Source organism: Mobula hypostoma, chromosome 9, assembly GCF_963921235.1.
Source record: "Mobula hypostoma chromosome 9, sMobHyp1.1, whole genome shotgun sequence".
NCBI lineage: Eukaryota > Metazoa > Chordata > Chondrichthyes > Myliobatiformes > Myliobatidae > Mobula > Mobula hypostoma.
This window is the reverse complement of record NC_086105.1, coordinates 98,804,271-98,820,546: the sequence shown is the minus strand read 5'-3', so window position 1 is coordinate 98,820,546 and position 16,276 is coordinate 98,804,271. Positions and strand designations below refer to the sequence as shown.

General features: G+C 45.5%; 1 protein-coding gene across 3 annotated transcripts in view; it reads left to right on the top strand.

The window, feature by feature from the left end:
- Positions 1-15,990, top strand: part of LOC134351306 (interleukin-9 receptor-like) — a 66,429-nt gene extending 50,439 nt beyond the window's left edge. For all 3 annotated transcript variants that reach the window (XM_063057374.1, XM_063057375.1, XM_063057376.1), the window contains 3 exons: positions 12,132-12,234; positions 13,210-13,294; positions 14,157-15,990. In XM_063057374.1, coding sequence (XP_062913444.1) covers positions 12,132-12,234; positions 13,210-13,294; positions 14,157-14,897 — 929 coding nt within the window. In that variant the 3' untranslated portion in view covers positions 14,898-15,990. The remainder of the gene's footprint in view (positions 1-12,131; positions 12,235-13,209; positions 13,295-14,156) is intronic.
- Positions 15,991-16,276: the final 286 nt, after the last annotated feature.

The following is a 16,276-nucleotide window of genomic DNA, read 5'->3' as shown; positions in this document are numbered from 1 at the left end:
AAGTACAGTTCCCATACCAGGCAGTGATGCAGCCAGTCAGGATGCTCTCCATTGTGCCCTGTAGAAAGTGCTTAGGATTTGGGGACCAGACCAAACTTATGCAAATATTGACTTTGTACTGTGGCTTGGCTACTAAGGCTGAAGTGATTTGGGTCCTGGCGTGTAGGTTCAACATTAGTCCTGTAGACTGGTTCCATGCTCATTACAAGTGAGGTGTTGTAATGCAATGAGAAAGTGTATTGGGACATTGAAACCCACACTTGACACCGCTCTTTACTGAGATTGGTTCTTTGATGTTTGGGTCATGGATTGCATTCCATTGTGAATCAAACATAAGATGGGGAATACTTTTTGGAATTTAAGAAGGGTTACTCCACAACCCCTTCCAATTGGAGTCAAGGGATTTAGTGAGGTTAAGAAAGGCTGTACACTGTTGCTGCCCTTTGCAGTCCTCTTGGTTATTGCACACTGTAAATTTTGCCCGCTGTGCCTCTTGTGGATGTAATGCACTCTGCAGATGAGGGAATACCTCCCCAGCCACTGGAAAGAGGAGGGCTGAGGGGGTCCCGGGGCGATTTCCCCTGTAGCAGACAGCAGAGAGACACTGCTGTAAGCACTTCATTTGGACCTATCTTTCTTGAAGATGGTCATGATTACTGCCTCTCTGAGGTCTCCAGCTTTTCCTCCTCTTCACAGGTGCAGAGAACTGATTGTTGGCGGGAAACAGAAAGGCGACTGTGTGACCATGAAAGAGATGCCTGGATGGTGTGTTGCCTTCGGGGCACCAGGGTGAAGGATATCTCAGAGTGGCTCCAGAACATTTTCAAGGGGGAGGGTGAGCAGCCAGACGTCATGGCACACCCCACCGTTGGCATACTGTGGGGAGAAGTGGGCAGAAATCCTGTGCAATGAGTATGGGCAGTTGGGAAAGAGACTGAAATGCAGGACCTCAAAGGTAGTAATCTTTCCATTACTCCCAGTGCCACGTGCTAGTCATGGTAGGAGTAGAAAGACAAAACAGGTGAATGGCTGGGGAACTGGTGCAGGGGGACAGAGTTTAGGATTCTTAAGTCATTGGAACCTCCTCTGGGGCAGAATTGACTCTACAAGAGGGACAGGTTACATCTTAACTGGAGGGGCATCAATATTCTGGCTAACATACACAAAATGCTTGAGGAGCTCAGCAGGCCAGGCAACATCTATGGAAAAGAGTACAGTCGACGTTTCGGCCTGAAGTACTTAACCAGCCCTGCCAAGGAATTTCAGCCTGAAACGGCAACTGTACTCTTGCCCATAGATGCTGCCTGGCCTGCTGAGTTCCTCCAGCATTTTGTGTGTGTGTTGCTCGGATTTCCGGCACCTGCAGACTTTCTCTTGTTTGTCAATATTCTGGCTGGGAGGTTTGCTGGTGCTGCTCAGGAGGTTTAAACTAGCCTGGCAGGGGTATTCAGAGCACCAGATTGATCAGGAGGTGTAGGATTGAAAAGAAAGTCGATGTCATGACCAGTTAGGAAAAGTAATAGAGACCAAGGGCCAGTCAGGTTGAAGTGTGGGCATTTTAAAGCTGTGAGTAAGGGTGATAAATATTGAATGTGGATCCGCACATGGAGCTATGACGTTGTGGCCGTAACAGACTTGGTTGAGAGAAGTACAGGACTGGATGCTTAACGTTCCAGGTTCTTGATGTTTTGGAAAGGATAAAGAAGGAGGTAAAGTGGGGGTGTTGCACTATTAATCAAGGACTACATGGGTAGAACTGAAAAATAAGCTAAGTGCAATCACACCGAGGGCCAATGGCCGCTAGGGCATCAAGGAACAGATATCCAGGCAGATTAGGGAACAGTGTAAAAACAACAGGGTGACTTCAATTTCCCTTATAAAGACTGGAACCTCCTTAGTGCAAGGGCTTTGGACAGGGCAGAATTTGTTATGTGCTTCCAGGAGCCTTGTTTAAATCAACACGAAGATAGTTCAACAAGAAGTGGGCCTATACTGGACCTAGTGTTGGGTAATGATACTGGCCAGGTAACTGATCTTTCAGTAGGTGAGCCACTGGAGAAACTCTGGTTACTACTCCTTAAGTCTTAAAGTAACTAGATAAGGATAAGTCTGGAGCTTGCTCCTTAAATTGGAGCAGGGAAAATGATGAGAGTATTAGGCAGAAACTAGATGAAACAGCTGTTTTTCTGCAAGTCTACATGTGGCTTGTGGAAGATGTGGAGAACTCTTTGAGGAGATTACAAGTAGGATTGATAAAGGAGATGCTGTGGATGTTGTATATTTGGGGTTTCAGAAGGCCTTTGACAAGATGCCACACATGAAGCCGCTAACCAAGTTAAGAGCCCATGGTATTACAGGAAAGTTACTAACATGGCTAGAGCATTGGCTGATTGGTAGGAGGCAGCGAGTGGGATGTCTGAACTTCGATGTCCAAAAAGAGTACTTTGCATCAGTACTCACCAAGGAGAAGGATGTGGAGAATAGGAAGATCAGTGTGGAGTGTGCTAATATGCTAGGGCATTTCGAGATAAAGAAGAAGGTTGTATTGGGATTCTTAAAGAATATTAAGGTGGATAAGTTCCCAGGGCCTGATGGATACACCCCAGGTTATGGAGAGAGATAAAAGATGAGATTTCTGCAGCTTTGATCAATCTCTTCTTGTCATCTCTAGACAAGGTGCCAAAGCACAGGCAAATAGCTAATGTTCAAGAAAAGAAATAGGCATAATCCTGGAAACTATAGACTAGTGAATCTCACATCAATGGTAGGGAAGATACTAGAGAGAATGCTTAGAGATCATATTTACAAGTTTTTGGAAAATTGTGGTCTAGTTAGGGACAGTCAGCATGGCTTTATGTAGGTCAAATCGAGTTTTACTAACTTGATTGAGTTTTTTGGTGAGGTAATGAAGATGGTTGATGAAAATAGAGCTACAGCTGTTGTCTATATGGATTTTAGTAAGGTGCTTGACAAGGTCCCTCATGGGAGGCTCCAAAAGTCTAAGATGTATGGGATCGACAGCGAATTGGCTGTTTGGATTCAGAATGGACTTATCCAAAGAAGACAGAGGATAGTGATCGATAGGACTTTCTCTGGTTGGGGGTTCATTTTTTGTGGTGTTCCGCAACGATCAATACCGGGACCACAGCTGTTTAATGACGTGGATGAAAACGTAGATGGGTGGGTTAGTAAGTTTGCAGGTAATATGAAGATTGATGGTGTTATGGATAGCGTAGAATGCAGGCAAAGGATATGGCAGGATATCGATTAGTCGCAGATATGGGTGAAAAAATGGCAGGTAGAGTTTAACCTGGCCAAATATGAAGACTATAAGACAATAAGATTTTAAGGCCATATGAGTGACTAAAAGAGACTGTTAATGACTGGATCCATAACGGAGCTGATATGCAGAAGGACCTTGGGGCCAAGTTCATTGCTTGGGGTCAGTTTAGGAGCCTGATGGTCGTAGGTTTAGATGATGGTGCATTTCGTTACAGCAGCATCTCTGGGATCAACCAAAGATGTTATTGTCCTTTTTAAAAGCATATTTCTTATGATCACAAGACCCTGCTGGTGTCATGGTCTGGTTCGTGAAGTCCGCATTCCGGTTCACAGTCTGGTCCATCGACCTTTGTTCCAGGTTTTCCTGTATACCCTGTTTCTGTTCCTGTTGAGCTCTAATTGAGGCAGCTGATGCTCGTTGGGGCTGGCTGCATAAATACCTTCAGAGACCAGGGCGTGGCTGCTGGACTGTTCTTGTCCTTACTCTTTGTATCCCTTCCCCTGTCTTCTGTTTCCTCGCCTGTAGCCTTGCCTTGTCTTGCTGGTAACTCTCGCTTCGTCTCGCCTGAAGTCTTGTCCTGGAGCCACCCTGTACCTAGCTCCCTTCCTGTCCCTTGCCTCTGCTGGGTAAGTCAGGCCATCTTGCTGTTACCCTGCAGTTGGTTCTGTCCCTTCCTGTCCCTTGCCTCCATTGGGTAAGTCAGGCCGTATTGCCGTTACCCTACGGTTGGTTCTGTCCCTTCCTGCCCCTTGCCTCCGTCGGGTAAGACAGGCCATCTTTCCGTTACCCTGCGGTTGGTTCTGTCTCTTCCTGTCCCTTGCCTCTGTCGGGTGGAGATCCGTGCCCTGCCTGGGTGATCCGTGCCCTGCCCAGGAGTACCGCGCTCTGCCCAGGAGGAGCTTCAAGACCCCAAGCCTCAAGCCTCTAGTCTCCAGATTCGCCTCAAGTCTCTAGCCAAGCCTTGCCCCAAGCCAAGCTTCAAGACCCCAAGCCTCAAGTCTCTGGTCTCCAGCCTCGCCTCAAGTCTCTGGTCTCCAGCCTCGTCCTGCCTGTCAGCCAAGTCATGCCCTTGCCTAGTTCTGGGGTCCGAGCCAGAGGCAAGACCCAGGTTCTGGGTCCTTTTCCAGTCTCTGGCTCGACGTCCAAGCCCGGGCTCCTAGTCCTTGTCCAGTCCTGTTCTGGGTTCCTGGTTTTCGTGTCCATGTCCTTGCCCTCGCCCTGTATCCTAGTTCTGTCCCTAGTACTTCAGTGTCTGTGTCTTGCACTTAGATCCGTTCCCAGCCACCTCCTTATGACAGCTGGACATTAGGAACTTAAAGTCCTGCAGGTCTGACCCATCAGCAAGTTGCTCATTGGTGGAGAAACTGATGGAGCTGGACCTGGTGTGGATCGTGTTGCTGCCTGCGTCAGCCAGCGTCAGTGCACAAAGATGGTGTGCAGTCTAACAGCAAGTGATCATCATAGCTGCTTTCCTTGTGATCACAAGACCCCATTGGACATTGTTAATGTGGAATGCTGCAAGTCCAATTCAATGATTTATTGGCAGACGGCGGGGGAGTTGTGTGACCTCAGCTGCTTTGAAGACTAGGCCTTAAGCCATGGTGTTGCCTGTTTACTGCTGCCCGGGAGAGAGGTGTCAAAGTCAGTTCGCTCCACCAGAGGCAAACTTTCATGGACTCAGATTCTTGGACTATATTTTTTTGTGTGTGACTGTAGTTTACTGATATCTTAGATGTGCTTGCTATCTTGTATGTGCTATACGTGCCTTGTGCTGAGTTTGACTGTTGGTACTGTGTTTTGCAGTTTGGTCCCGGGGCAATGTAATTTGGTTCAGCTATATTCATAGGTACTCATGTATGGTTGAATGACAATTAAAGTGAACTATCTCCCTGAAAGGGGCTACACAGGTTGATAGGGGATAAAGAAGGCACATGGCATACTTGCCTTTATTAAAAAAAAGGATTGAGTTCAGAATTCAGGAAGCTATGTTGCAGCTTAATAAAACTCTACATTTGGAGTATTGCATTTAATTCTGGTAGCTCCCTTAAAGAAGGATATCAAGGCTTTGGGGGTGGTGCAGAAAAGGTTTACCAGGATGCTGCCTGGATTAGTGCTGTGTACTATAAGGAGGGTTTGGACAAACTTGGGTTGTTTTTTTCTGGAGTGGAAGAGGCTATGGGCAGATCTGATGGAGTTTTATCAGATTATGAGAGACATCGGTGGATGGGACAGCCAGCCAATATCTTCATTCCAGGCTTGAAATGAATTACACAGAGAGCGGAGGGTGCCTGGAAGACACAGCCTTTGGTGGGGGAGGTGATGGGGATAATATGATAGAGGAATTCAAGAGAATCTTAGATAGGTATATGAATGAGCAGGAAATTAAATTAAATAGACATTGTGCAGGCAGAAGTGATTAGTTTAGTTGGGCATTTGATTACTAAATTAGCTAGTAACTTCCAAAAATGCCATCCCCTTTTCTCAGTTCCTGGTCTCTGCTGCATCTGCTCTCAGGATGAGGCTTTTCATTCCAGAACAACTGGGATGTCCTCCTTCTTCAAAGAAAGGGGTTTCCCTTTCTCCACCATCAATTCTGCCCTCACCCGTATCTCTTCCACTTTGCACACGCCTGCCCTCACTCCATCCTCCCGGCACCCCACCAGCCATCGGTTCCTCTTGTCCTCACCCTGCCTCCACGTCCAGCACGTAATTCTCCATAACTTCTCCCATCTCCAATGGGATCCCACCACTGATCACATCTTTCCCTCCCCCCATCCCCCACTTCCCTTTTTCCATGGGGATCGCTCCGTGCGACTCCCTTGTCTACTCGCCCCTCCCTACTGATCTGCCTCCTGGCACCTATCCTTGCACATGGAACAAGTGCCATACCTGCCCCTACACCTCCTCCCTCACTACCATTGGGGTCCCAAACAGCCTTTCCAGGTGAGGTGACACTTCACCTGTGAGTCTGTTTGGGGGTCATATGCTGTGCCCGGTGCTCCCAGTGTGACCTGTATATCGGTGAGACCTGACGTAGATTGGGAGACCACTTTGTCGAGCACCTTCGCTCCATCAGCCACAAAAAGCGGATTTCCTGGCAGCCACCCATTTCAATTCCAACTTCCTATTCCCATTCCGACATGTCAGTCCTGCCGGCATGAGGCCATAGTCATGTTGAAAGAGGAACACTCTATATCCGTCTGCATAGCCACCAATGTGATGGCATGAACATCTCCTATCAGCTTCCCCCTTTTCCAGCCCTGTATCTCTTTCACCCATCAACTTCCCAGCTCTTCACTTCACCCATCCCATGGTTTCCCTATCATCACCCCCCCCCACCTTCTGCTTCTTCTCCCTGCTCCCCACGTGCTCGGCCTGAAACATCAACTGTTTACCCTTTTCCATGGCTGCTGCGTGACCTGCTGAGTTCCTCCAGCCTTTTGTGTGTGGTGCTTTGGATTTTCAGCATTTGTAGATTTTCTTGTGTTTGTGATTTACAAAGTTGGTTAGCTGTGTGTCAATGCACTCTACTACTCTATGTTCCATGTTCTACGACTGAAGTTGGATTCAGTGGCAGAAACTTCTTGTAGTTGTGTATATTGAACTTTGGCAGAGATACTGTCTACTTCTGGGCCCTTAATGGTCAGGAGTGGTGAGGGAGTTAGTTTGAACAGAGATTGAATAAAGGTCCCACATCAAGGGCAGAGTCACAGTTATGGAGTTCTTCGAGATGTTCGGTCCTGTAGGTATTTTCCTCCTCTCTGTCTTGGATGAGTTCACTTCTATTCTTGTCTCTTGATAAAGGTAAGCTAGAACATTGAACATAGAACAATACAGCACAGGTAGAGGCCATTCAGCCCACAATGTTGCGCTGAACCAGCTGAAAACCACCCCCAAACACTAATCCCTCCTACCTACATGATGACCATATCCCTCCATCTCCCTTACATCCATGTGCCTGTCCAAACATCTCTTTAAAACCTCTAATGTATTTGCCTTTACCGCCACACCAGGCATCCACCACGCTCTGAGTAAAAAACATACCCTTCCCTTCCCTTTTGAATCTACCCCCACTCACCTTCAGTGGATGCCCTCTGGTATTAGACAGTTCAACCCTTGGAAACAGATACTCCCTGTCCACTCTATCTTATATACCTCTATCAGATCTCCCCTCAGTCTTCACTGCTCTGGAGAAAACAACACAAGTTTATCCAGCCTCTAAACTAGGCAGCTTGTTTGTAAACCTCCTCTGCACCCTCTCCAAAGCCTCAACATCCTTCCTACAGTGGGGTGACCAGAACTGTATGCAATACTCCAGACGTGGCCCAACCAGAGTTTTATAAAGTTGCAGTATAATCTGACTTTTCAACTCAATGCTTTGACCAATAAAAGCAGGCATTCCATAAGTCTTCTTAAGCACTTTATCAACCTATGTTCTTCAATGCTTAGGCCGGAGATGGCTTTTAGGCAGTGCTGAAGAATCCATCGGTTTTTTGGCGGAGCTTCCTTCAGTGTCCCTGTCCACCTCTGTTCTTCTATTCTTCAGTGTCCATGTCCACCTCTGTTCTTCCATTCTTCAGTGTCCCTGTCCACCTCTGTTCTTGAGGTCACGTGTTTTTGTGCTGGAACTTGCCCTGCACGTATCTCTTTCATTCCCCCTGAGGAGCGGTGGTTTCCAGTCCAGGAACTCCTTGTATTTGTAGTCCACCTCTTGGTCGCTGCATTGAATCTCTTCTAGTTCTTCTTGCTGGAGAATCCAAGAGGCAGTAGACAGCGTGCATATATAGTGTGCTTCAGAGTAGTCCAGGCCAACAACTTAAGCTCCTTTGACCTACGCATGTTAAGTCACTCCCTCTTTATTTAATTAAGCTGCTGAAGGACGTTGCTGTAGCGGGTCAGTCAGCATCAGTGGAGGCAGAGAGAAGGCACACTTTTCATGTCGAGACCCAATGAATTCCTCCAGCAGTTTGCTTTTTCTGTTCCAGATTCCAGTGACTACAAGCTCTCTATTCATCAGATACTGTGAACACAACCTCTGTGTTACAGCCTTCATCTGCTGCCTCTACACAATGACATTTGGGAAAAGTTGAGCATCTTCCTTTCATTTCTTTCATTTTGTTTGCTCGACTTTACGCTTGTTTCTACGAGTGTGGTCAGTGTGGTTTTTTTACTCTGCATCTGGGTGGTGTGGTGTTGCATCGGGTAGTGCTGCTGTCTCACAGGTTCAGTGACCTGGGCTCCATCCTGATCTCCAGGCTGTACAGAGTTTGTGTTTTCTCTCCGTGTCCACGTGGGTTTTCTCCCACATCCCAAATTCTTTCGAGCTTGGCCGCTGATTTTCCATTGTAAATGGCCGCTAGAGCCCGGTGTAGCCAGGTGGCTGGAGAATTGGGACGAGAGGAAAGACAGTTGTTGAAGGGAATAAGGTGGAGGAAAGGCGTTGATAAGTTTCCTCTGACAACTGGCATCAATATGAAGAGCTGAATCAGTGGTTCCCAAAGGAAGCGCTTTGCCCCTGCCCCAGGGGGCAGTGGAAGTTTCGAAAGGTTGATGGAGGCAGCTGAGGGATTACAGCCTTAAATTAAGAAATTTGAAGATGGTGTTACCAAACATATTCAATGGCTCACTGGTAGTTCAAAGGGCAAGGAATATGACTAAAAACATTACTAATGACACCTTTTCTGAAGTAAATTGTGGTCAACTATCACCGCAAACAATGAAGGAACAACACACACAAAATGCTGGAGGAACTCAGCAGGCCAGGGAGCATCGATGGGGAAAGTGCAGTCGGTGAAGGAAGAGGCAAGTGGTGACAAAGCTGATTTAAAGGATGGCCGGTGCCGGTGCATGGCAAAGCCGAAGCACAATGTGTTCACGGGGCCGCAGACAGAGTTGGTATCGCAGCCGGAGTTGCAGTGAGCGAGTTGGAGAGGAGTCAATGAGGAGCAGCCCACCTAACCCGGGTGCGAGGATGGATTGGCCCAAGCACCGAGCCGAGAACGGCTTGGTGAGGTCGAGAATGGCTTCGGGCTGGGCGGCCCGGAGCGTGTCGCTATGCTGAGGCCCGGGTCCTAGAGCGAGGCTCCGCTCAGTACTTGGACAATTTAAACACTGGTCCGGATAGACCGGAAAGCCCGAGTGTCGGGCTGGTTTCGCTCGCTCTCCCGCAATGTTCATTGAATGAAGTAGAAGATAGTTGACTACTAATGTATGCTCTAAAATTGCTGATGAAAGTTATTTTTACTCTAATTAAATAAAGAAATAATTTTATTTGTAGCTTTAAATAGATTTGAATACTTTTGCAATTATTTGTCACTGCTTTGAATTTGCAGTTTCTATTTTCTTTCACAGTGCATCATAAATAGCAATTCTTTATACGTTTTATGTAGTGGCTGCAAAGGGAGAGGGGGTACTGAGGATGTGGTCCAAGCCAAGGGAGAGGTAACCCAAAAAAGCTTGGGGACCACTGAGTGAAATAAACTGCAATAAGTCATGAGATATTATGACACTCTCCTACCTACAGCAGCAGCCAAATAACATAAGTTTCCTACCATTGTGGTAAAAATATTTATTTCCCTTTTCAATGTAATCTTTAGTTTACTCCAGAGCAGTATGTTTTGCTGCCGGTCTCCTGTGCACAGAGTTACATCGAATAACTGGTTTCACTCGCGAGTGCAGAATGTTTTTTTCTTGCAAGTTGCATTGTTTAAGCAGTTTTCAATGTCCCCTCATTGCCCCCCCCCACTTCTGATGAGAAGCTATCTCTGAATCTCTGTGCCTGCCTTCCCTTTAGCATGTAACAGTGCGTCGTCATAATTAGCCTTGCAATAAATGCTTCAGTTTGGCTGCATACTCGACCACTGTTTTGTGTGTTTTTTTTAGATTATGAAGACATGCAGTCCTCTTTTATTGTCATTTAGTAATGCATGCATTAAGAAATGATACAATATTTCCTCCGGTGTGATTATCACAAAACACAAGACAGACCAAGACTGAAAAAACTAACAAAACCACATAATTATAACATATAGTTGCAACAGTGCAACAATACCATAACTTGATGAAGTCCATGAGCACAGTAAAAAGTTCAAAGTCTCTCAAATGTCCCACATCTCACGCAGACGGGAGAAGGAAGAAAAACTCTTCCTGCCATACCCGAACACAGTCCAACTCTGAGTCATCCGAAAACTTCGAGCCTCCGATCAGCTCTCCGACACCGAGTACTGAGCGCCATCTCTGTCTGAACGATTCGACCTCAATCTCGGTCGCCAACAGCAGGCAAAGCCGGGGATTTTGAGGCCTTCCCACTGGAAGATTCCTGACTGTGCAGTGACAACAGCAGCGAATTGGCGTTTCAGAAATTTCTCCAGGTGTTCCTCTGTGCTTTCACGTCTGTCTCCATCAAATCAGAATTGTCCACGGCCCCTATTTAATGGATACGACATCATTTTTCACCGGAGGGCTGCGCACGCACGGCGTGCTGCTCTCTCTCCTCCGGCCGATTTAAACACTTCGGAGAGAAATTTCAGATTATTACTTATGATATTAAATTTATGATTCCAACTTCAACTTTCAAATATAACCATTAACCTTCACACTGTTTTGAAGAGGCCCATTCTGCACTGTATCTCAATAATAATAATAATAATAATAATAATAACACTCATTTCTCAATTGCTAGGAACATTCGGTCTATTCTAGTGGTGTTTAGTATTGTGGCTTTCTGAAGATAACATAATATTGCTGTGCAGGCCTAATTGTTTATCACGATTGCGTAGTGACTTTGGGATGATACCATTTGTAGATATTTCTATTAGGATAATGTATACCCTGTTCATATTCCAAAGTCTTTCAATTTCCTTTTTTAATTCAGCACATTCCTGGTGTTTTCACTTATTGATTTCTGTATATTGTGTGTGTTTGGAATGGCTATATCTGTTATGTAAGATAGTGTTCATCCTGTATTAACAACAATAATTGCGAATCAAACTTAAGCATTTGTGCGATCTGGCGTGGCTTAGGATTGAAGTGATTCAACAATAAACCCAGCAATTCTTTGAACTTGTCACTACTGGGTTGCTAGTGCCTCAGTAGGTTTGCTTTACGTGGAGGCTCTCACCACACTATTAGGATAGATCACTCTTTATTTCCACCAATGATGTTGTTTACAACAAAGAAATGTGCTACGAACCCACAATATTTCACTCATGTTTGGGTCTGAGTATCAAATACTGACAATGAGCTATTTTCATTCCCTTCTTATTCCCTTTTATGAAGAAAAGCAGATGTTTGTCACACTTCCCTTTTCTCTCACTGATTCCGTTTAAAAGAGTTTCTTTTTTTCCTACCAGATCAGGAACAATATGCTTGCTGATGACATGTCAGATTTTAACTTACAAAACTAATAGAGGTTCCATTTTATTTTAATCAAACACATCATAAGCTCAAATCAATCAAATGCCATTTGCCAAAGACTGAAACACTGACTGAAGGCGATATAGTTTCTGCTGGCTTGCTGGAGAACTGACATATATAGCTCAATAAATATAATGCATTACCCACCTACTCTTGCAGTGATTGTTGGGACAGTGTGAAAGTTAATGGTTATATTTGAAAGTTGAAGTTGGAAGTATAAATTTAATATCATAAAGTAATTATCTGAAATTTCTCTCAGAAGTGTTTAAACAACACACTAGCCATGACCAAATTCAGAGTTTGAAGAAAGACATGAAAACAGCACCCAGGTACAATTTCCACAGTGCATATCGGAATCCTGATGTGGTCTTGTGAATTGGTCCTCTGATATTCCACAATAATAATTGTAGTTAATTTTCTTCTTTATTCAAAGCTTCAAGACTGTCACAAAAAAACAACTTGCTGTTCGTTGTGTTTGTTCCACTCCTGTTGGCAATCTTCATTTTCATGTCCCTGTACTTCAAGCTGCCATCGCGGTGAGTTCCTCCCTTGAATAACAGTTCTGGTGACATCAGATATGGTTGTGGCCTCGCCCGGTGTGACAGGAGCTGGTGCCAGTCTTCCACAGAGTTTCTGTAAATGGTGACACTTTTCCTGGGTGTCACTGGTGTGGGTGGTGGTCTTTTGACAGGGTCACTGGATCTGGTGAGAGTCTCTGCCAGTGTTCCTGTAAATAGTAAGTGAATCCCAGTGTCACTGAACCATTGATAATCTGCCCTAGGCTACCCCACTGTCACTGGAGCTGGTGATCATTTCCACCAGTGTCTCTGAAACTGGTGACTATCTCCCCCAGTGTCTCTGAAACTGGTGACTATATCCCCCAGTGTCTCTGTTACTGGTGACTATCTCCCCCAGTGTCTCTGAAATTGGTGAATATCTCCCCCAGTGTCTCTGTTACTGGTGACTATCTCCCCCAGTGTCTCTGTTACTGGTGACTATCTCCCCAGTGTCTCTGTTACTGATGACTATCTCCCCCAGTGTCTCTGTTACTGGTGACTATCTCCCCCAGTGTCTCTGTTACTGGTGAGAATGGATCCCGTACTTCAATAACTCCTTTGTGTTCCATCCGCATCGGTTCTTTTGCACCCCACTTGCTTCGCTGACTCTGATGCTCCATTTGGAGGAATCCCACGTGGTGTCAGGACTGCCTTACAGGCAGTGGCAGGCATTGAACCTGGGTTGTCTGTACTGTTAAGTGTTCTGCTCACCCCCACACCACCCTGCTGCCCATGAATCCTTTTGATTTACCTGAGAGAGCAGACGATGCCCTGGGTTAACACCTCACCTGAGAGACATCCCCTCTGATATTTCAGCAGCCCTCGAAGCTCCCGCTCCTTCAGTACAGCTCTGTACTTGGAGGGAAATTTGAGTGAAATAGTCTTTGATTCAGCTGCTTTAAAGTATACTTTGTCTGAATGCTAACATCTGCTGTGATTTCTGCCCCTTTCTAGTGTTGTCAGTAAAGTGTGGGTTCACATTCCCAACCCAGCCTCCTACTTCCAGCCTCTCTACAATCAACACAACGGAAACTTCAAGGTAGTGCTCTGGAGTGGACACAGCTTGCCCCGGTTCCCTAAAGCTTCCTGGGACATTGATTCCTACCGAGGGGACAGGGAGGAGCCAATCTCCGCATCCTCACTGAGACAGATGTTGGCTCTGATGAAAAGGCGTTGGGAAACAAAAACCTCTGCGTTTTGTATTTCTGACCATTATTCAATGAACCCTGCACATAGCAGGTTAGGCCACCATCAGTGTGGCCGAGAATGTCCTTCACAGGAAGTGACAGACTGTTTATACAGTGGAAATGGATATAACACACTGTCTCACTAACAGACCATTAGGTGATATACAACAAACCTTCACGCCAACAGTGGAGCAGTCAAACTGGACATACTGACTGCCAGTATGTGGCAGTATTGAATATAGTCTGCTGGTCAGTCAATGTGATAGTGACACTGACTGACCATCATGCTGCGTAAAATACACCCGACACCGTGAAACAGTTGATCTCCATACAACACATGTCACACCGACTGTCCGTCAGGAAGTATTGAAAACAAGTTTACACTAAGTACAACAGTCAAGCTCGATGTAATACACTCTAATACTGGCAGAAAAATGACTAACTCTATGAAACACTTCCCTTTCGAGAATTGACATAATCCATCCCCTACAGCCAGACTCATGTTTTGGCTCCTGCCTTTGAGGGATGTGGGTGCAGGTTGAGCTGAGATGATTGCTAATTAGTGGAATGCAAGAGGGAATGGTGGTGGGTTGAAGAGGAATGCCTGGTTACACAAAGCTGGCACAGGGACACTGATGGGAACAGGCCAAAGAGAAGCTGTTTGAGTGCAGTACAATAGGGAAAAAGGTGTTTAACTTTAGCTTTCTCCTTCAGGAATGGATCCGCAAAAATCATGTTGGCGACCGGTGTAACAGAAGAGAGGAATCATGCCAGGAGCTGAGGAAGGTGAAGAAACTGCCTGACAACATGACTGCTACAGTTATCCTGAACCCCTGGGATGAAGCTGTTTCTAACATCTCCTGTCTGAAGCCCATCCCAGTCAACCACAACTTGCCCTTTGACTTGGAGACCAAAAGTAACCTTCAGACTGAGTCTGACAACCCCTTTCACCACACTCGGTTGCTGGATTATTGCAACAGTGAGTCTGTGCTGCGTGGGTTTCTCCCCCTCATGGTGCAGGAGGACAGCTGGGCACTGTGCCAGGAACCATCTCTGGACATCTTCCTGGGCACTGCGCCACAGGAGGAGGAAGGAGGTTACAGCTACAACGACGAGTATTGCACCCTGGGTCATTCTGACACCAGCTGTGGCCTGGTCCCAGCAAAGATCGGGCTCCAGGTCAAAGTAGCCAACAAGCACCAGGAAGACAAAAGGGAAATACTGGAGTACTTGCCCATGACTGATGGCGACAGCATTCCACTTTCAGATTGCCCAGCAGCATCCCGAAATTCACAGTTTCCTCAGGAAGCCTGTGTTAGTGGACCCTGTGAAACCCCACTTCAGGGTCAGTCCCCAGCTGAACCCTCAGAGTCACCATTAAACAGTGATGGATTGTCCCTCACACTCGGCACCCTTGTCAGACCTGCTGTGCGATCCATGAGCTCCTCTCTGTGACTTTGATGTGACTGTCACAGTTGCAATATCCTATCAAAGTGAAGAGACTTTGAATTATGCCCAACATGGATAAAGGAGGGGCACCTATCTGATAAATGACTGGAAGGAGGAGATTCTCTGGCTGTCGGGATGTGTCATGAGAGCATTTGATGAGCATTAATTAGCAGCTAATGCAAATAGCTCAGTATATGAACCAGGGACTTCATTGTTGGCTAATAAGCAAAACTAGAGCGCACAATATTGGTGTTAAAGAGTTGGTGTGAATTGATGATGCATGAATGGACAGAAAATAAGGGAGTAGAATAAACAAGGGCTTTTGAGTTAGAAGTCTGTGCACAGTGAAGTGTCACAAAGATTGACACTGGCACCCTGGCTGATCACAGTCTCTCAACTGTTTAGATGAGGGCACAAAGCACAATGCATCCAATTTGTTGATGATGCAAAGCTGGACACCAATGTGGGTATGTGACATAGGACCCCAGTGAGAATACGTCTGGAATATTACATTTATGAAAACTCATCAAGGATAAACTTGCCACAAAGTGCTGCGACGAATGACTAGCTTGATTCCTGGGATGGCCAATTTGTTGCTTGGGGAGAGATTAAGTAAACTGGATCTCTACCCTTTGGAATTTTGGAAAACGAGAGGTGATCCCATTGAAGTATACACAATTCCTTTCCAGCCTTGCAGGGTAGGTGCAGGGATGATGGGTCTGAAACCAAAGGCCGGTTGGCAAATTAAGAAATTTACCATTAAGGACAAAGATGTGAAGAATATTCTTCATCAGAGAGTTTTGAATCTTTGATGCTCACTAACAATGTTGGCTGTGGGGATTCATTCACAGAAGGTACTTAAGTCAGAATTTGATAGTTGAGTTATATTAAGAGAAGGATATGGGGTTAATGCAGGAAAGTGGTACTGAGTTAAAGTATCAGACATCATTGTATTGAATGACAGGGCATGGAAGAGGGAAGAATATCTCTAATTAGCTACATCTAGATTGAATTGCTGGTATTCGCAAGATGATAATTTTGCTTTAATGTCTGTAAACGATATAAAATATTGATTGCTGCTAATTGTTTATCACTTAATTTCCAATAAAGACATTAAAATTGTAACATGACTTGGCTCTTGTTTCTTTTTACTATATTAGTTAATCTGAGGAATTAGCATATTCATAACGTTGAAGCAGGTTGCAACTGAATATATAATCACCCCATTTTAACTGAGGCTCTAACCTGAAAGGGGTTGAGGTGAACAGAGGGTCAGAGATCAAAATGCGGGAGTAGTTACATACCATAGTACTTTGATCAGTAGGTAAGGAAAGTGTGTGAAAATCATAAGATAATTATGGCTATTTTAATTTTCAGTTGCACAA